The sequence below is a fragment of the Eschscholzia californica genome, unplaced genomic scaffold (genome assembly GCF_041429995.1).
Source record: "Eschscholzia californica isolate CP2 unplaced genomic scaffold, dmEscCali1.0.p SCAF_2, whole genome shotgun sequence".
NCBI classification, from domain to species: domain Eukaryota; kingdom Viridiplantae; phylum Streptophyta; class Magnoliopsida; order Ranunculales; family Papaveraceae; genus Eschscholzia; species Eschscholzia californica.
In genome coordinates this window covers 67,470,858-67,491,716 of record NW_028238309.1, presented here as the reverse complement: position 1 = coordinate 67,491,716, position 20,859 = coordinate 67,470,858, and the positions used below count along the sequence as shown (strand labels likewise).

Here is a 20,859-nt window from a genome sequence, read left to right as displayed (position 1 = left end):
CCTTTATGGTCTCAAACAAGCATCCCGGCAATGGTTTTCCAAGTTTTCCTCCGTTCTCATCGAACGAGGCTTTTCTCAGTCTAAAAGTGACTATTCTCTTTTCACTTTTCGATCTCACTCCACTCAAATTTATGTCCTTGTCTATGTTGACGACATAATTATTACAGGAAATAATGATCATGCTATTTCCCAGTTAAAAATATTCTTAAATAAAGCTTTTTCACTAAAAGATATGGGCCGTCTACAGTACTTCCTTGGTATCGAAGTATCTCGCTCATCACAAGGCATTTTTTTATGTCAAAGAAAATATGCGCTTGATATTTTGAAAGATTCTGGACTCACCGCTGCACGTCCTTCTGAGTTTCCAATGGAACAAAAACTCCGCCTCAGTCCCACTGACGGTACACCTTTACCAGATCCGTCAGTTTACCGCCGTCTCATAGGCAGATTACTTTACTTAACGGTTACACGGCCGGATATCACCTTTGCCGTAAACAACCTCAGTCAATTCATGCAAACACCTAGCCAAGTACACTTAGACGCAGCTCATCGCGTTCTACGATACTTGAAGGGTACTCTTGATAAAGGAGTCTTCTTATCCGCAGACAGCTCTCTCCATATTACAGGATACTGTGATTCGGATTGGGCTGGCTGTCCTTCAACCCGTAGATCTACTACTGGGTATTTCACAATGTTGGGATCCAGCCCCCTCTCCTGGAAATCAAAGAAGCAACCCACAGTTGCAAAATCTTCGGCAGAAGCAGAATATCGAGCTTTAGCCATCCTCACATGCGAATTACAATGGCTCAAGTATTTACTACTTGATTTTGGAATCAATCACTCTGACCCGATGACAGTTTACTGTGACAATCGGGCCGCTCTCCACATTGCTGATAACCCCGTCTTCCACGAACGTACAAAACACATTGAGATAGATTGCCACATCGTTCGTGAAAAGATTAAAGACAACGTCATTGCCACACGCTTCACCAGTACAGAAAATCAGTTAGCGGATATCTTCACAAAGCCACTTGGGGCAGAACCGTTCAAGAACATTATTGGCAAGTTAGGCGTTACTTCCATTCCCGCTCTAACTTGAGGGGGAGTGTTAGAGAGTCTACTCCACTCGGCTAAACCGAGTGGATTAGTCCATTGATTAGGAAAAGGTTTCCTACTATAATTAGGAATCCTAGTCCTAGTTTAATTAGGAATGTTGTAGTAATTAGTTTTTCTATTTCTATTTTCTATTTCTAAAACTTCTTCAATGTAAACCTATATAAAGAGATCAAACCATAATGTAATAATCATGTTATTGTGAATAAACAAAGGTTTTACCTAATCTCTCTCACGATCAACATCTTCTTCTTCTCGACTTCATCGAAGCTCTCTCACTCCATCTCTCGGTCTCACCCGAAGCTGCTACACAGTCCTCTCGGATTCAACCGAGTTTACTCTTTCTCTCGCTCTCGGTTTCACCCGAGAGCCATTATCATAGCTCTCGGGTTCAGCCGAGAGTTACTTCTCCTCCTCTCGGTTCACACCGAGAGCATCTCCTTCCCACTTCTCGGCTTCAACCGAGATATTGCTACATCACCCTCGGCTTCATCCGAGTCGATCATCAAGAGGTTAGTACCTCTTCACAAAAACTCCCTACCTAAATTTGATCATCATTTGTTAAACCCCCTATTAAAAATAGTGTATTTCTCTTTTTCTTTTCTTCTGTTCAGAATATTTCATGTTCTCTTAAATACAACAATTATGGTCATCAGAGTTGTTGTATGTTTATTCACGAGACATCCTCTGCTTTGATACTTGAGAACATTCATATTTTATTCACATCGACATTTTTGTTGATCAAGCAAAAAACTCTTCAGTAAATAAAAATTATAACAACAATGTGGTATAAATTTCCCAATCGTTTGCTTCTTCAACTTATCTTTTTCTTTTTAGAAGACAATTTCTTATGGTGATTTTAATCAATGTCTATGTTGCCACTTTTGAAAGTAATAAAAACAGAGAGAAAGTGGTCACACAAACAATAATGTAATTCTTTTCTTTTGTTTTTTTTTTTTTTGATGAAAGAATTCTTTTTTTTTTTTGTTGAAACAAACATTATGTATATAGTACATCTAGCTTTTTGCAAAATCTAATGTTTCACTCATGTACTCCAAAATCTAGGCCCATGAAAATGGATTTGACCATTTCACATGGGTAATGTCATTGTACCAATACTAATTTAGGTTTTTGTTTTTAATTTTATTTTGAAAATATATTAATGGGAAGGGTAGTTATGACATTTCCATGAAAATAGGGGGTCATATTTGAATTTACAGAAATTTGGAGGTCATAAAGGAAGCTGGTCACAAAGTAGGGGTCCATATAGGAATTAACTCTTATTTAATTGATACAAGTGGTGGCAGATAATAATCCATCTTTACAATTACACACTTTGTGTGAGGCGAGGGGGCCTAATAGCATTTTGAATGCAAAATTCAAATTGGAAAACTCTAAGCGTCACTTATCATTTTTTGAGTTTGTTATAAAATGTCTATCCAAAATAAAATTCTGACTCTTAAGATGATGTAACAAAATTTCATTCTAAAATGTCTCAAGAAAGAATTCGATATTTGAGATTTTTCTTGAAGATCTCAATTGTCTATTCAATATTTAAAGCAAAACTAATTATATGAAAATTGTACTGAAGTAATTTTAAGGTTTTAAAATTTTGTTTTTTCTTTAATGTGGGTTTTAAGAACCATTACGTTCAATATAGTATGTATATATCCAAAAGAATATATGGCATGTATATATCTTGAATAAATACACTAATCAAATGAGTCTCACTAATTAGAATGTGTTAACATCAAGAGAAATGACCCCACCACCACAATACCTACTTCTTATTTTAGTTTTCCAAGTTTACCCTTGAATGGTGGGCCTAGCTAATGTGACTCCAACGGATTCTCTTCTTTCGGCCCATCTCCCTCAACTTGATCTTGACATATAACCACCCAACACAAACCAAAAGGGCATGACCCTCCTCTGCCTTGTGTTACCTCACACCTTTGCTTCTTGGCCGTTGGATTTCTTTCGTACAAACTTGAAATGACATCTACCCTCCCTAATTTGCTTTACCATGAGGTTACAGCCGTTAGATCTTCCTTTTTAAGTTTTGGATCAAATATAATTTCTTAGAATCACTTGACTAATTAAGGTTTCTTTTTTGCTCAGAGGATCAGCATATGCACATGACTCCTTAACAAAAAAAAAAAAAAAGCATATGCACATGACAATCATATATTTGATATATCATAACAATGTAATATATGATATATCAATATATCATAACAATGTAATATACTGGTACATACCACAAAACTATCGTGAAGATTATTATTTATGTCTTTCAAAACACAATTTCACTAAATCATAGTTTTTTTTACTTCTAACGAGAATTGAATTTGTGATCTTCGAGATTTCGAAGTGAATGTCTAATCACTGCATGAAGAGACTGTTCTGTGATACTACTCAATCGAAAAAAAAAGAGTTGGGATCAGTTCCAACGGTCGAACGAGAAAAAGAGATCAGTTCGAATCCTAAGTGACGACTTAATTTCCCCTTATATCTGAGAGAGATAGATTTTGGTTGATTTCAATTATGATATGATGATATGATGGAGAGATTAATGTAGGTAATAGATTTAAGAGAGGTGAAAAGTTAAACCCACACAATTTTGTAATCGAGATTCAAGCTATTTATTGCCACGATCAAAATTATCTCTTCTTTAATAACCTTAAATATTATTCTCTATAGTTAAATCACAGATAAATTTCCTATGTTGCAGTCTGGGTACGACAACTATTATTTTTATCGATATTTTTTTAGGCCAGCGCTTTGGGGAAAGCAAAATAGTTTTCGGGGTATGAAATTTTAAAGGGAATATGTGAAATTTTAGAAATTTTGCGGGGAAACAAATTTTAAAAGGAAATTAAACATTGCTTCTTCCTCTTCTTCTTCTTCATCATCTTCAACTCCAGCCACCATTTCCGACCACCATCTCCGGCCACAACCACCACCATTTCTTCCTCCTCTCCCTTCTCTCTCTCTAATTGTTTGTCTCTCTCCCTTAGACCTTCAAATACAAATCCTAACCCTAAATATCGATCTCTCTCTCTCCTTCTTTCTCTTAGTTCTAAGGGTATCTCTCTCTCCCTTGGCCCCTCTCTCTCTTACCATCTCTCCCTCTCTCATACACAGTTCCGATGAAGGAAGCTCTTCCTTCGTTGGAACAAGACCTCGAGGAGGGTTTGGTGAAACTCTCCTCGAGGTCTTGTTCCGGCGTAGAAAGAGCTTCCTTCGCCGGAACTGTGTACGAGAGAGAGAGAGAGAGAGATGGTAAGAGAGAGAGGGGTCGAGGGAGAGAGAGCGAGTTTAGGGAGAATGAGAGCGAAACTGAATATTAGGGTTTGGTGATCGGAGAAAACGAGATCCAATGATAGAGAGAACGAGATATAGTGAGGCAGTGAGATCGATAAAGAGAGAGGTGGTGGTCGGATTTTGGTGAAGATGGCGGTGGTCGGATTTTGGTGATGATGGTGGTGGCCAAATTTTGGTGATGATGGTGGTGGGAGGATTTCGGTGATGATAGTGGTGGCCGGATTCCGACAACCCTTGCTGGAATGGAGAAGAAATGGTCAAAAAGTTTGCTTTCCCCCTAACATTTGGAAAATATACATGTCAACTAAATTTGACTAGTTTTTTACAAAGTCTTCACACCCCGGAAACTATTTTGATTTCCCCAAAGCGCTGGCTTTTTTTTAATGAGAAAATAAAATTTTGAAAGATGCTTAAGACAAATTTGTCCCCACAAAACAACTGACATAAAGGGAAAGAATTGCTTCTCAAAGATTTGTCTACTTTTGCCTTTCCTCATTAATTCTAGGACATAAAATGTAGAAAAAGATTCCCACTACCATATTTCTTTCTCTATTCTCAACAAAAAAAAAAAAAATTTCTTTCTCTATTGTGGTACCACTATTTTTACTCTTCCTCTTCTTTTTTTCCATTTATTATCCCTTCTTTTGTTTTTCGGGTTATAATTTTCAATATTAGACAATTTTTTTGGTGAATTTTTTCCCATTAAAGGGGAAATCAATTAGAATAATAATAAAAATTAATCAATATAATTAGAATAGAATAAAATAAGTAATTTAGCAGTTTTATTAATGAGAATGGGGTCATTGATGTTACCTTTGGTTCATTTTTCATCATTCTAAGTCTTTTTCATCATTCTAAGTCTTTATCAAAAAAAAGTCTTTTTCATCATTAAGATGCCATCAATTATGGTCTATTTTGTTTTGTTTTCCTTTTAATACCAACTCTATGAAATTTATTTGCACCGACTAAGTAACCAAAATTACCCATAATAGTTCAGTCTCTCTAGCCACCCATTTAAATTACTGCTTATGAAATAAGTAAAGAATTAATTCAATTTATGACAGATAGTTTTATAATGAATAAGAACAAATAACTAAGAAACAAGACGACGATAGAAAACAACAAACAAAATTTAGTTGTCTACTTGAAAATTCTGAGTTAATAATTCAACTGATCTTACAAAAGATGTTCGTCTGGAAGAGTTCTCTTTTTCTTTTTGACTAACTTAGTTGAAGTGACATCAAATCTTATTGCATACTCCACATTCATAAAGATTAATTAACGATCAATAAGGAAGGCATTCAGAATTTAGGGTTATCTCTTAATAGCGTAATTATTTAAAAAACAACTCGGATGTTTTGCGACATTGCAAAAGAAAAGGAAAGTGATTACATTTAATTTAAATGTATTAAAATAAAATTTAATTACGAACAAAATTTTGAATATAAAAGTGTGTGTTTGGACAAAAGATTTCTAAGGCCCCCTTGAAATAAACATAACATTTAATAATTTCATCAAATGTATCTTATTTTATCAATAATGTGGAGAAATTCCGACAAAGGAATTTCATCATGTGATGAAGTTGAACAACTCTAAATAATCTATTAAAATTTTGTATTAGGATGACATATTTGCATCAAGATATGATTTTTGGGTTTTGTAATTTACTTCATATGATTTTTGTTTATAAATTGAAAAAAGTGATTAATTTTTAAAAAAGACACAGATTTAATATTTTTCTATTTCAGCTGAAACATCACAATAAGGAATACATTTTGGAAAAAGCAAAGCATTTTCCTAGTCATAAAATATTACCTATGGCTATGGACCTATGGTTTTTGGAATCTATTCCTTAATCATGTATAAAAAACAGGTTACTTGGGTCATAGGAATATAAAAACAAAAATTTGTGTGGTAATCTTAAACCCCAACCCTAAAACTAGGTTCTAAAACAGATTACAAAGCAAAGTTCCATGACCAATAATTGTGGTTGTATTAACAAAAAGAAGCTTTCAACAAAAAAAAAAAAAAAAAAAAAGAAGCAAGAGTTACAAAAAAGCAATTCTTTAATCTCCCTTATTAAAAAAGAGGACCTAATTCCATAATTTCTATGGGTTATATAATGTTGAGAAAATGATAGTTATAAAACAAAATAACCTTTCCTATATATTTTTAGTTTTTTTTTTTTTTTTTTTTGTTAAAAGTATATATTTTTAGTTATTCAATAATATTTGCTATATGGCTTATTGTGGGCGTGCTCCCAAATGACAATGGGTATCTGTGACCACAAAAGCTAACTCAAGATGTAAAGTGTATCGTCACACTTATAAAGTGATCTTCGTTTCCTCACAAGTAACGCTGCACTAACTCCAACAATATTGCATTCCATATTGGGCACGACCATAAGTTGCCTCTACAATGGAACGTGAAAAACTTGTGTAACTTTGATCATTGATTCTACTTGTGTGTATTATCGCGAGTCTTCGTTGCCCCTACATAGTCTTGGATCGATTTAAAGGTTTCCCTTACTTACAAAGTGACTATCTGACCTCTTCCGCAACCAATGTAACACTAATTTCAGCTTGTTTGAGTCGTACCCAACTAGTCAATTGGGTGTGCGAATATCTCTATCACGGTCGACGGTGTTGTAGTTTGTAGATCAAGATTTGAGAAGAAGGTTCTTCATTTAGGGTCCCTTTGGTAATGTAGTTTTTAGATCAAAATTCCATAATTTTTATGGGTTATACTAATGTTGAGAAAATGATAGTTATAAAACAAAATAACCTGTCCTATATATTTGTAGTTATTCAATAATATTGGCTATATGGCTTATTGTGGGGCGTGCTCCCAAATGACAATGGATATCTCTCACCCAAAAACTAACTAATTAAGAGGTAAAGTGTACCATCTCAATTATAAAGTGATCTTCCTTCCCTCACAACTAAAGGTGGAGTAACTACAACAATCTATTGCATTCCATATGGACATGAAAACTTATGTAAATTTGAGCTTAAATTCTACTTGTGGGTTTTATCACGAGTCTTCGTTTCCCCTACGTAGTCTTGGATCGAGATAAAGTTTTCTATTACTTACAAAGTGACTATCAGGCCTCTTTCGCAACCAATGAAACACTAATTCAACTTATTTGAGTTGTGACAGAACTAGTCAATCGGGTATGCAAATATGTCTATCAGTGTCGTTGGTAATGTAATTTGTAGATTAAAGTAGTTTGTAGATCAAAATTTGAAAAGAAGGTTTTCCATTTAGGTCCGTTTGTTACGTAGGAAAAGGTAAGATGGAAAATCAATTTTCTTAATCACGAGAAATGGATTTTCATATAACGTTTTTTTTTTCCTACTCTATTTTACCACGAGAAATAGATTTTTCTCGCTCTTTTGACCCAATCAAAACCGAAGAAAATCAACTTTCCTGCAAAAATGACTTTCTCAACTCTATTTCCCTAGGTAACAAAAGGACCCTTAGATCATACTTTTGACAAATCACTTGTACAATTTAACAGTGATATAAATAACCAAATTTTGACCCCTAAATGAAAATCAAAATGAAGAATACTAGAGATAGTGAAGTTGAGGAAGAGAAAGGGGGGGTATCCAAGGAAAGAAATTTTGAAAAAATAAAAATGGTGGTGGAATGAATGACAAGGCTAGAAATACTCTTTTTAAGGGCTTTAAATAACAAGTTATGGTGACCAATAGTATCTTCCCAACTAATTGGAGAATAAAAAACTTTTTTTTGGTATAAGTGATGTTTCTCTGCAACAAGAAAAAAAGCAAAAGAAGAATAAAAGTTGAGAAAGAAGACAAAGAAAAAAAAAAAGAAGTTCCTTTCACCACACCTGCAAAAAATTATCAATCTTCACTTTAAATATGTTTGGGTATTCTTATCATTCATTTTTGAAATCACTGCAAAGTTATGAATTTGTGAGTAGATCGATTTTAATTCATCTTTTATGAGTTTTTGGGAGGTGGGTAAGTGGGTTTTCTACTCCTCCATTATAAATGGTATTGAATAGGAGAATGGATTTCATCAATAACAACAAGTTCAGCTCATTCTAAACTTAACTTGGGTTTTTCATTTCATCCTCTTCTCCTTCTTCTTTTTCATCTTCATCTCCTTCTTTGTGATGGGTAATGCTAGTAGTGTTAAAGAAGATGGGGGTAACCACCAATCTGAACTTGACTTTGAGGAGGAAGAAAACCAGGGTTTAGACCATATGGAAGTAGCTCATAGCTACCATGAACATGGAGGACCTTCACAGTTGATGGGTCATCAGCCTCCCCCTCCTCCTCCTCCTCAGTTCATCCCCACAGAAGCTAGGATGTTCACTCCTCAGGTTTTCTCATTCCTTCATTATTTGTTTCAAATCTCTCTTTCTCTCTCTATATATATATGTATAATAGTATGGGTGTGTTTAAGCTAATCCTCTTATGTGTTTGATTTGGTTTTTGCTAATTAGTTCTGTTTTATGGGTATAATTTTTTTCAGATAAATATATTTTAAATTTGGGGGTTAAGAATTGTTAGTAGTGGTTTGATGAACTGAGAAAATACTATTTTTGGCACTCATTAGTTGTTTGATTAAATCCATAAACTAGTTTTTGTGTGTTTTAAGAGATTTTGTAATGGAGTTAGAAAGATCTCTCTATTCCAATGTCATGTTGTTGCAACTAGCTAGTTAAAACTAGGGTTTCTGCAATGCATTTCAAGATTGCAATCTTTAATATTAAGTTCTTTAGTGGAGAACCCACCACTTATTTTTAAACCAACATAAGCATCTCTTACAAGGCGAATGAGAATCGACCCAATTTTTTATCGTTTTTCTTTCGCTAATCGCATCATTGTTATGGTTTTTATTCCTATAAGATATAATGATATCTCACAAAGAAAATTATATCTAGAAAGTACAGAGCATCTAAATCACTTTATATACAGTATATATTACCTTCTCTTCAAGGTTTCAAGGCTAAACTCTGTTTTTTTTTTCTATTCTTCTCAGGTACCCATGGTTCCATTTCAGAGACCAGATAATGTGATCATTCCAAATCATCCATGGCAGGAAACTATGGCCTATTATGAAGAAAATTATGAAGAAGGGATACCGACTATGATTACTTGGATTCATGGTGGTAGGGAGATTTATGTAGAAGGAACATGGGATAACTGGAACACAAGGTACTAAAATGTAGATACTATTCTTGTTGTATGTTTTGTTTTCTAATCTTTCCCTATATTGCACAGGAAGCGATTGCAGAGATCAGGTACAGATTTCAGCATTATGATGGTGCTACCGTCGGGTGTTTATCAGTATAAGTTTCTTGTTGATGGACAATGGAGGTATGCTCCTGATTTGCCAATTGTTCACGACGATATGGGGAATACTCTCAATAATTTAGACTTGAAGGTATAAATCAACTATACCCCACTTTGAAGTATTTGAAACATACATACATGATCATTTCTTCATTTTCTTCTCTAATTAATCTTGGCCATAGACTTGAGATGAATCTCAAGCTATTTCCTTGATAAGGTTTATCGCCTTCTTCGCGACTGGTTTGTTCATCGCAAGCTTAAAAGAATCACGAGTTCAAGATTCTCATGCCTCTTGTCCCACAAGTAGGCACGGGCATGCTCCGGCTATTGATATATGAGACTCAAATCCGACAGTCTTCCCTATAATGTGGATCTGCAAAAGCAACATAAAGATTAAATTTTTTTTACTTGAACTCTAGCTTCACTTGCTTAGATTGACAGACCCTCTGGTTGAAGTTCGGGTTGTTACAAAGATTGATGTATTTTGCAGGACTATGTACCAGACAACTTAAAAAGTCTTGCTCATTTTGAACCTCCTCCATCACCAGATTCAAGCTACAACAATATACTTGTAGAGGATTTCTCCAAGGAGCCACCATTAGCACCACCACACCTACAAATGACACTACTCAATTTGCCATCATCTTCATCATCCGCTACAGAAACCCAATCTTCTCTACCTAGACCTCCCAACGTCGTACTTAACCATCTCTATATGCAGAGAGGAAATACCGGGCAGCCTGTGGTTGCTCTTGGTTCAACACACCGTTTTCAATCCAAGTATGTCACAGTCGTTCTGTACAAGTCGGTGCAGAGGTAGAACAACAAAATCCCTTATGTCCAGAGTCTTCAGTATTTACTTACTATATATATATATATTACTACAAATTTACCGAGTCCATGACTAGTTAAATAGAGAAGTGGGTAAACCCCCACAGGCAGATTTTGTGAATCAAACGCTTTTATAGAAGCTTATTTAGTAGAAATTTGATACTAGTTGAAAATTACTTTACTCCATCATGGACAAAATGCAGCAAACAAGTTAGATTTCATTCCTACCACAAAATTACAGAGACTCTTGAATACTAAAAAAAACACTTGAAATATGACTGCAGCAAAATAGCAGTTATCGAAATTACAGGTGATTAAGGCGTTTTATATGTGAAAACAACTTCGAAGCAAAAAATATTACAGCATGACTGGCAATGACCAGCTCGAAAACCTTCAGTTTAACATTTCGATCATTTTCATGGCTTCCATGTCTTTATCAATATTAGATCTAGTTACTAAAAGACGGGGCATCCTTTGACTGAAATACCAGGTTCGGTCGGGCAAGTAGCTAAAGGACAGTGATCAAGCTGAGTACCCCACCACTTCAAATCCCGACCTTCATTCTGAAGAGCGAAAAACAATAATACGCCCATAAATGCTGTACCGGCATCTAATGCTGCTGATAAAACGTAGTTATATTTCTGCCACCAACCTTTCTTGTACCTGAAAACGAAATAGTTGAATATGGTTCCTGTGAGAAGCCAACTAGCTATGTTAGTTGGTCTAGCAGGAGGCATTCCAGCGAACCCGTAAGATATAACCGGTATGTTTATCAAGGGAATCCATTTCTTTTCCGGGTAAATTTTGCTCATTACCCAAACAGGTACGGGCAAAAAAGCTCCGACCAGGAACAACCATACCAAGTTTCGGTATAAACCACCTGGCCCAAATAGTCTTCGTGGCCCAATCAGGCCCCATATAACAGAAGCATCAAAAGTGACTCGGTACTTCGGGCAAGTCCACGGGCTGTCTGGATGAAGAGCATCAACGTCGCATATGTTTTCAATACTTCCTAGCATCCACCATGCAACTGCAAGGTTGACAATACCCGCTAGTAATGTCCCGGCAAGCTTCAAAAAAATAGACTTGCATGAATAATCTTTGAACTTAATCTCTTATACTATAAGTTAACCTATTACAAGTTTTTCGATATTCATACCTGAGCTGTGTACATACATCTAGGTGGGATTTTCATGTAGTGACCAAGTTTAAGATCGGCCAAGAACGAGAGTGCATGAACAGTACTTATTCGCCCATAGATCTTGAAAAGAAGATTGGCGATCGGTTTTCCTGGTAGGATATAGCCGAATATGAATTGTGCTATAATGTCATATCCTGGTTGCTGCAACATAACCATATCGATAATTCAACTATTTAGTATATAACCCTAAACCCTATATATAAATATATATATATATATATATATAAATATGTTTAAAAATACATTACTTGGTTTGTAGTTGCTTGGATGACTCCAATGGGGAGGGTTACGACCCAAGCCAATACGAAAGCGAAAAGCATTCCCCACCATGGAAGTTGCACGTCTTTCTTCCAAACGAACGACATTAACAGAGATAAGGCAATGCTACCTCCTAAGAGAATAAGATACCACCATTGTGGAACTTCTTTATAACTTTTCATCAACTTAGCATGAATGTCCAATTTCACATTCTTCATTGCTGTCCTACTCTGTCTCAAAATATCACTGCAAAATCGAAAACTGTATTAAAAACTACATAAATATATCATAAACCCACTCTCTGTAGCTCCCAAAATGTTCGATTGAGGGTCGGAAAATGTTATACCTGCCATTAAAGAGTGCAACATGAGTGAGGGTTGCCGTAAATCTTGCAAAGCCCGACCCAATTGAAAGAGCGAATAACGGGCTGAGATATAACTTCCCATAACTATCATATGCAGCAACATTGAGATCATAGTCTGGGGTGAGGATCTTGGTGGTGTCATAAGTATGACCATTAGAAGAGAAAAGCTGATTTGAAAATATTGGAAATTTTCGAGCATCAAAGGTATTAAACTTCCAATAACAAAGAGGGACAATGATGTAAATGAACATGACGAAACCGACTGCAATATTAAGGATTGAAGAAAAAGGCGTGACAAGAGGGCTGCCATGGTAGGCTGAGATGCCGGCCCAGTCAAGCGTGAAAGCACCCACACCAAGCCCATTATAACCAGAACCAATCTGTTGGGCTGTGATGCTATGAGGCCATATCCAACATACCCAAGAGAAGAATGTTAACATTGGGAAAAGATAACCAGGGAATGAGTAGTAAGCAAAGCTTGCTCCCATGAAAATGAGGAAGAATTGCATTCTTGTTAGACCTTTTGAATTAGGATCCTTCTCATGAAGAGCTCTGCATTATCAAAATCATTATAGTCAATAGAAATGGATATGAATCAACAAAGATGCAAAGCTTTGATACTAATCGATATTGATACAAAGCCTTGATATTAATCGATACTTATAGTTTTAGGCGATAAGATGCTTCGTATTTAGCTCGGTATGACTCTCATAATAGCAAGTCTTCGAGTAGTCTTAACTTTAAACAAAAAACTATTTGGTCTCTACATTTTTTTCGACAAAGAGTTTTGGCTCCGGAAAATAAAGATTCTATCCGTAGATTGTTTAAGTCTTTTTTCTCTTTCCGGTTTTACCCTTGCGTTAGTTTCTCGCTCTCACTTCTTCTCGCCTCTTCCATTAGTCTCTCTCATTTTCTCTTTTCAATAGACCTTCATCAATAGAGGGTCTCTTTTAAAATTATTGATGCTCCAAGCAGTAGCCCCAAGTGATTGACTCCTGCTCGAAACCCTCCGTTCTTGGAGGTCCTTATAAACAAATTTTAAGTTCACACTTTACATGAGACTCTATACTCTACTAGTATACAACATTTGCAACGAGTACCTTCCTTCAAACGACTCGGCTTCTTTCTATCTCTTTAAGTAAAGACAACAGAAGTCAAACTAGAAAAAAGACATAACATACCACTAACGTACCGGCAATTTAGGGGCCAAAGAGTGTATTAGGCAAAACTAGAGACTAAACCAAGATTTGGTCAACAGTTGGAGGCTATTGACCAATTTACCCCTTATAGATATGTTATAGTAGTATGAGATTAGCCTTGGAAAAAGGAGCTTTGTCTTCATTGACAAAAATAAGAATCTTGCAGACCTTTAAACTTGGCAGGCCCACAACCTCCATTATCATCATATCACAAGTTCACTGAACCACAACTCCTCTCTCCTAATCTTATTAGTTCCCAATCATAAATTTTTACATGCAAATCTCTAAAAATTCAATTTCTAGAGAGAGAGAGAAAGATAGAAGAAGAGGACCTGAACAGAGAAACCTGAGCAAGGTTAGAAGGCCACCACATTTCAGCAGGATCAACTAAATATCTCCTCAACATTCCAGCCCACCCATACCCAATTATCTGCATAATCAATAAATATCTCATTAATCAATCAACACATTAATAAACCCTAGAAATCATTTTAAAAAAATCTAGAAAGAAAAAGAAGAGAGAGAGAGAGAGAGAACCTGGGTAGTCAATACAATTAGAAGGGCACAAAGAAAACTCAAACTCTGTTTATAATAAGCTTTCATAACAGTAATTGCACCAATTGAATAAGCATCACCACCACCACTAGCAACCCCACAATTTGCAAAAATAGTAATTATAACATGTTCTTTCATATTAAATGGACCTGGGTTTAAACTAAAACCCCAACCAAAAACCCTAAATTCCCTCTTTGGTAGAGTTGCTGCCATGAATTTTCCAACTGGTAAAACCCCAATTTGCATCAAAATTGCTGATATCGTTAAGGGTTGTGTTCGATATGTAAAGAATGTATTCAGAAATATCAGAATTGTGCATGTAATTATTCCCAAAACCCATGCTCTGAAAGTCATTACCGGCATGGATGGGTCGTCAGTTTCCGGTACTACCAATCTTACTTCTTCAATTGGACTCCGGTCATCTTCATTGATAGTACTAGTCTCTGTTTCTTTGTTTGGGTTACCCATTGACTAATGATCGAGCTAGGATTTTACTTTCTCTCTCTAGAATTCTTTTACCCTGTCTCTGTGGGTTGTGAGGATTTTGAAACGTTGGGAGATGAAATCTAAAAGATTGATGAAACTCTGTAAAATGGCAGGGACTTTAATAGGACAAGTACTACAAAAATAGAGACATTGATTAATTACGTAATCACCCTTGTTCTTCTTTTAAAATGATCGCCCAATAATTTTTTAAATGACCATATTGACCTTTCTAATTTCTACTTATATTTTATTTCTAGTATAAAATTGATTTATTGTTCTCCTTAAACATTTTAAAATATTTTTAGATCACTTATTTCCAATCACAATCTTTATTACCAATATCAATTGTATCTCCAATCTTTATTTCCAATAGCAAAAGGCGAAGGTGTATCTCCTCCCACTACGCGATTATGGCCTTTGTGAAGTATAAATTAGGTGAACTCTTACTACTGAATTAGTTCACAATATTATGTAACATAGCCTTTTACGAAACTTGAGTAAGACGTGAATAAAATTATTATTATCATAGAACTCCATCAACAACATAATGTTCTTCAGAAATTAAACGCAAAAAAGAAAATCTATCATGTTTCATTTATTATAGGTTATAATTGCGATTCTGAATAGAAAAATTTTCGACATGTTCTTATGTTTATGCTTCAATATTTTAGTTTGATTGCATGACAACATGTATGTCTCACGTACTCTTTACCGATCTGACTTCCGCCCTTTAACTTATAAAAAGTTTGGGTATTTTGGGAATTTAAATTAATTTAACTGGACCATGTGTTTCTTTACAGTCTAAATTTCCATTGGCGTGGGAATCTTGTTCCATTTCATTTACAGCATACGTTAATACGAGGACCACCTCAAGCCCTAGTTTACCACTAAGGATGCCACGTCATTTATATATTTTCTTAATTGCTGACTAGACTTTGACGATTTGTAACGGCGTCGAACAAGAGTTCGTTCTGATTAGTGCGAATTTAACGGCGTCAAATGAGATTTAGTTTTAATTGGTCCGAATTTAACGGATGGTGGTTAATGTGGCGTTTTCAACGACAAGGCTCGTGTTTGTCTCGTTTTGGCATCGCATAAACACAAACAAAGTGGAATCCACGTGGCAATATGTTAGTGGTGTATTGGTCCAAATTTAGACTTAAAAGTCAAGGAGGAGCCAGGTGTTTGGTCTTCAAGCCACCTATCTAGTCTACGTGGGTCCAACCCTAACAAAGACTATGAGTCAACTCACAACTAGGTAATAATTAGGGACATAAAAGTAATGTTTACGTACTTCTATCTTTAAAACTTAATGCCAATTACACTTTGCCCCCCATTTCGAGAATAATTAGAAATTTTGGCTCCATAATTGTCCACCCAACAAGTATAGCCCTCAGGCTTTGATTTGTCATCTTTTTTAGAACTTCTCTGTGCTTTTCTTTCTCTCGACTCTTTACTCCGTCTACTGTTGAAGACATATCTGTCAGGAAGAGAAGAGTCGATTTCAACAAAAAAATGAAAAGCATCATTGGTCGACCCTCTACCTGCGAGCTTACTCTATTTCTCAGATAATCTCTTTTCGACTCAAATTCAGACATTTGAATTCTTCTGTTCACATATGTCCAAACTCAACCTTGAATAAAGGTATTTACTATATTAGATGATAACCCAAAATAAAAGATTTTGGCATAAGATATGTTTTGGAAGTTATCTCCAAACTACTCCTTAATACAATTAAGAGAAATGATTCTTACAACAAAATTCTGATAAACCCATCTCGATTTTTGCTCTGCAGCGGAGCTTTTAGGGTTCTAGGTGGCGCCTCCTTGTTACTCTCATTCCGGCAGCAGTTACGGGCGGTTACTTATGATAATTTTGAATTTTAATCAGTTATCGGGTGGTTAGAGACAGTTCTCCGATTGACTTTTTCCTCTTTATTCTGTTTATATCCTATTTCTTTGTGAGATTTAGTCTCTTTTCATCTTTTCTTCTCCCTCAAATTTCTTTGCTACCATGGAATCTGTTAACAATCATTTTATCCAACAATTCAAGGCTCTAACTACAGATGATCAACCTATTCAAACAATCGAGGCTGATGCTACTGAGATTTGGGAATCCGGTATTAACAAATCGGGAGTGTTGAAATTTCTATCCCCCAAGAGAATTGAGATCGGGATAGCAATGAATAGATTATCCAGAGTGATTAGTGGCCCTAATAAATTTGGTTTAACTGAAATTAAAGAAAACACTTTCATCATTCGTTTTGCAACATCTACTGAATTGGACATGGCTGTGGAGAAATCCCCTTGGGTGGTGGTGGATGAACTCATAATTCTTCAAGAATGTGATGCCAATAAAGCTCCGTCTGATCATACATTTGATCATGCTTGGTTCTGGGTCCAGTTTCATGGTATACCCATTAGTCATCTGAATGCCACAACAGTGAACAAATTGGCCAGTTCTTTGGGCAATTACAAGCCGGTTACTAAGGAAGAAGCATCAAAGTGGTCTTTATTTGGTCGTGTTAGAATTGAATTTGATCTTTCAAAAAAACTTCAACCTCGGATTAATCTGAAGACTTCTAATTATCAAATAGTGTCAATTGAAATTCGGGTCGAAAGGCTTCCAAGATTCTGTATTTCTTGTGGTCGAATTGGCCATTCTATCAATTTTTGCCCCATTATAGTGCAATTTGGAGACCTCCTGAAACTTCCGGTCTCGGATGAACAGAAAGCACTAGTATCTTTGGCTTTAGAGCCAAAATTTCCTCCTCAATTCAAAATCCCTTTCCAAACTAGAAATTACGGAAAGGAGATGAGTTCGTTCTCGGGACTCGATTATCCTAATTACTTGGGGATTTTCGGTGAAAACCCAATTGATAATGAGAACCCTGGCCAAATGGACTCCGATCAGACCAATTTAAATGCTAACTTTGGTAATATTCTTGATGATTTGATCCAGGTTAAACGTAGTCGCATTTCAACGCCGGTGAGACAAACTTACAACAATTCCATTTACAATCCGGTCTACACTAAACCAGATATGAATACTAATAAGGAAATTCAAGAGAGTTCAACCATGGGGGAAGAACGTATTCGTCGTCAACTTAAGCGTTCGATGGGACAAATTTCTTCTGCTACTAATACTTCATCGGTTCCGGCTACCGCAAAGCCGATGGAGGAATGAGTATTCTATCTTGGAATTGTCGTGGACTAGGGAACGACACGACTAGAAATTCCCTTTATCAGTTCCTTAAGGCCACTAGGCCTAATATTGTATTTCTTTCTGAGACTAAATTAAATAATATGAATAAATTTCCTTCGTACTATAATGTCGGTTTACATAAAAATTTTATTGTTCCTTCCCAAGGTAGGGGAGGAGGTTTAATTTTACTTTGGAGTGAAGATATTAATTTATCAATAAATTTTTCCTCTTCTAATTTAATACATATTACTGTGATAGGTTCTTCCCTTGATCAGACGTGGGATTTATTTTGTGTGTATGGTCTTCCTCGTCTTCAAGATAGATCGGTTTTTTGGAATAATCTCCTGTCCAGAATTAATGGGGTCACTAATCCATACTGTTGTATTGGTGACATGAATGCTATGAGTTCGCATGCGGATAAATACGGTGGTTCTTCGAATATCCCTTTCCTTTCTCAATTTCAGGATTTCATTCAAAGGGCAGGTGTCTTAGACTTGGGTTTCCATGGCCCGGCTTTCACGTGGACTAACAATAAATCCAGTCATCATCTTACCAGGGAAAGACTAGACCGGGCTTTATGTAATTCTGATTGGTTAATAGCATTCCCTGATTCCGGGTTATTTCATTTACCAAGGTATTCTAGTGATCATGCCCCCATTTTATTGAAAATGAGGGTGGAAACTACAGTTACAAACAAGATCGAAAGATTTGAATGGTTTTGGACGAAGCATGGGGACTATACTAACACTTTTAAGAACAATTGGGATAAAACCAACGGCTCTTTTTATGACAGAATTTTGCAAGTTAAAACATATACAAAAAAATGGAGTAAACGAGCGTTTAATTTGATCCGTGATCGCTTGTCCCTACTCAAACAGAGACTTTTGCATATTCAGTCTTCTATTCCTACAGAAGCTACATTAATAGTTGAGAGCAGTTATCAAGAAGAAATTTTGTATCTCGAGGAATTAGAAAAATCAAAAATGGAGCAAAGGGCAAAATCACGGTGGGTTCAGAATGGAGACCGTAATACGAAAGCTTTTCATGCTTCGGTCTCCCATCGTCGACAAAGAAATCAAATTTCTAGATTAAAACTTAAGTCTGGAGCCATTTCCACAAATATTAATGAAATCGCGGGAGATATAACAGACTATTTTCAGAATTTATTTACGGAGGAACCTGTTCAAGACCCTCCTATAGAGATATTAAATGCTTTCAAGGTTTTATCGGACGAAGATCTGGGCTACATCTCGAGGATCCCAACAATAGAGGAAATAAAGTCAGTGGTAATGGAGATGGGGGCTCTAAAGAGCCCAGGACCAGATGGACTGCCATGTATCTTCTATCAACACAACTGGGAAGTAATAGGAGAAGAGCTAGTCAGATATGTCCAAGGAGTATTCCGATCAGGTTCTATCAATCCTATCCTTAACTCCACTACTATTGCTTTAATTCCTAAGGTCAGAAATCCGAGTATTGCCTCGGAATTTCGTCCAATATCCTTATGCAACTCTATATATAAATTCATCACTAAAATAGTTGCTAACCGCATTAGACCCTTTTTAGAAGAAAATATTATGTGGACACAGAATGCGTTTGTCCCCAATCGGCAAATTCTTGACAATGTGGTGGTTACTCATGAAATCATTCATTCAATGAAACTATCTAAGGCCAAAAAAGGGGGATTCTCTCTCAAGATGGATATGGCCAAGGCCTACGATAGGGTCAATTGGTCTTTCTTGATTAAGGTTCTTCAGGCAACTGGTTTATCTGGCCCGATCTTAAACCTTATAGTCTCTTGTGTGTCTACTGCCCACTTTAACATTCAGATCAACGGAAACTTATATGGGGCTTTTTCAGCCTCAAGAGGATTACGGCAAGGGTGTCAGTTATCACCCTACCTTTTCATCCTCACATCCCAGTCCCTATCCCTTCTTATTCATCATTATGAGAGCCACTGTATCTATACAGGTTACAAATTGAATAATAAAAGCCCCTCCATTACCCATCTACTTTTTGCAGATGATCTTATCTTGTTTGGAGAGGCAAACCAAAATAATTTAAATGCTATTTTACGCCTAATGTCTGATTATGCAGATTTCTCCGGCCAAGCAGTCAATTTTGATAAATCCTCCATATTTTTTGGGTCAGGAGTTCCTCCACCGATACAATCACAATTCATGAACCTATTAAAAGCACCAATTATGAAATCACAAGACAAATATCTGGGTTCACTCATTCTTAAAAAAAGCAACAGAATTGATACTCATACCTGGCTTGTGGATAAGTTCAGAAAGTCTCTTGCTGGTTGGAAACAAGGTCTCATTTCTCAAGCTGGCAAAACAGTTCTTCTCAAATCAGTTTTGGGCTCGTATTGTACCTACCCTTTTAGCTTTCAAAAAATCCCCAAAACAATAGTAAAAAGATTAGAAAGGGAAGAAAGAAGCTTCTGGTGGGGACATGAATTAGAGAATCACAAAATGCATTTTATTAAATGGAGTATTATATGTAGTTCAAAGAAGAATGGAGGTTTAGGAGTGAGATCACTTAAAGAGGTTAATGACTCACTCTTAGCTAAAATGGTATGGAGATTCATTACTAACCAAGATGCAATGTGGGTGAAGATCTTACGAGCCAAATATTTACACAAGGAGGATTTCTGGAATACCAATTGTACTCAAAGACAATCCCCTCTTTGGAAAGCAATACTACAAGTTAGGGAGATTTTAAAAGATCATATAATATGGCAAATTGGCAGTGGTGAGGATGTTCCTATTATGGACCCATGGTTACCTGAAACAAACACTCATAAACCTACTCTAACACAACCTTTATCAATTTCAATCAATAGAGTGGCGGATCTGATTGATCCTATAACTAATCAATGGGATCAGAATATACTTCATCAATATTTTCATCAGGATACAATCATGGCTATAAACAATTTATACATCACACATCACCAACAGAGAGACAATTTGATATGGATGGGTA

The 20,859-nt window shown here is 36.0% G+C and overlaps 2 protein-coding genes across 2 annotated transcripts; one reads left to right on the top strand and one right to left on the bottom strand.

The window, feature by feature from the left end:
* The first annotated feature begins 8,158 nt into the window (after window positions 1-8,158).
* LOC147560625 (SNF1-related protein kinase regulatory subunit beta-2-like) lies at window positions 8,159-10,774 on the top strand. Its single transcript, XM_086664425.1, has 4 exons — window positions 8,159-8,791; window positions 9,454-9,629; window positions 9,696-9,858; window positions 10,258-10,774. The coding sequence occupies exons 1-4, from the start codon at window positions 8,582-8,584 to the stop codon at window positions 10,585-10,587; spliced, it is 879 nt and encodes a 292-aa protein (XP_086520551.1). The 5' UTR covers window positions 8,159-8,581; the 3' UTR covers window positions 10,588-10,774.
* Window positions 10,775-10,796: 22 nt separating this feature from the next.
* Window positions 10,797-14,883, bottom strand: OPT3 (oligopeptide transporter). The gene is made up of 6 exons (XM_086664424.1): window positions 14,158-14,883; window positions 13,953-14,050; window positions 12,404-12,973; window positions 12,048-12,303; window positions 11,758-11,940; window positions 10,797-11,668 (listed from the first exon to the last, which is right to left on the bottom strand). Exons 1-6 carry the CDS (start codon window positions 14,641-14,643, stop codon window positions 11,054-11,056), a joined length of 2,208 nt encoding a protein of 735 aa, XP_086520550.1. The 5' UTR covers window positions 14,644-14,883; the 3' UTR covers window positions 10,797-11,053.
* Window positions 14,884-20,859: the final 5,976 nt, after the last annotated feature.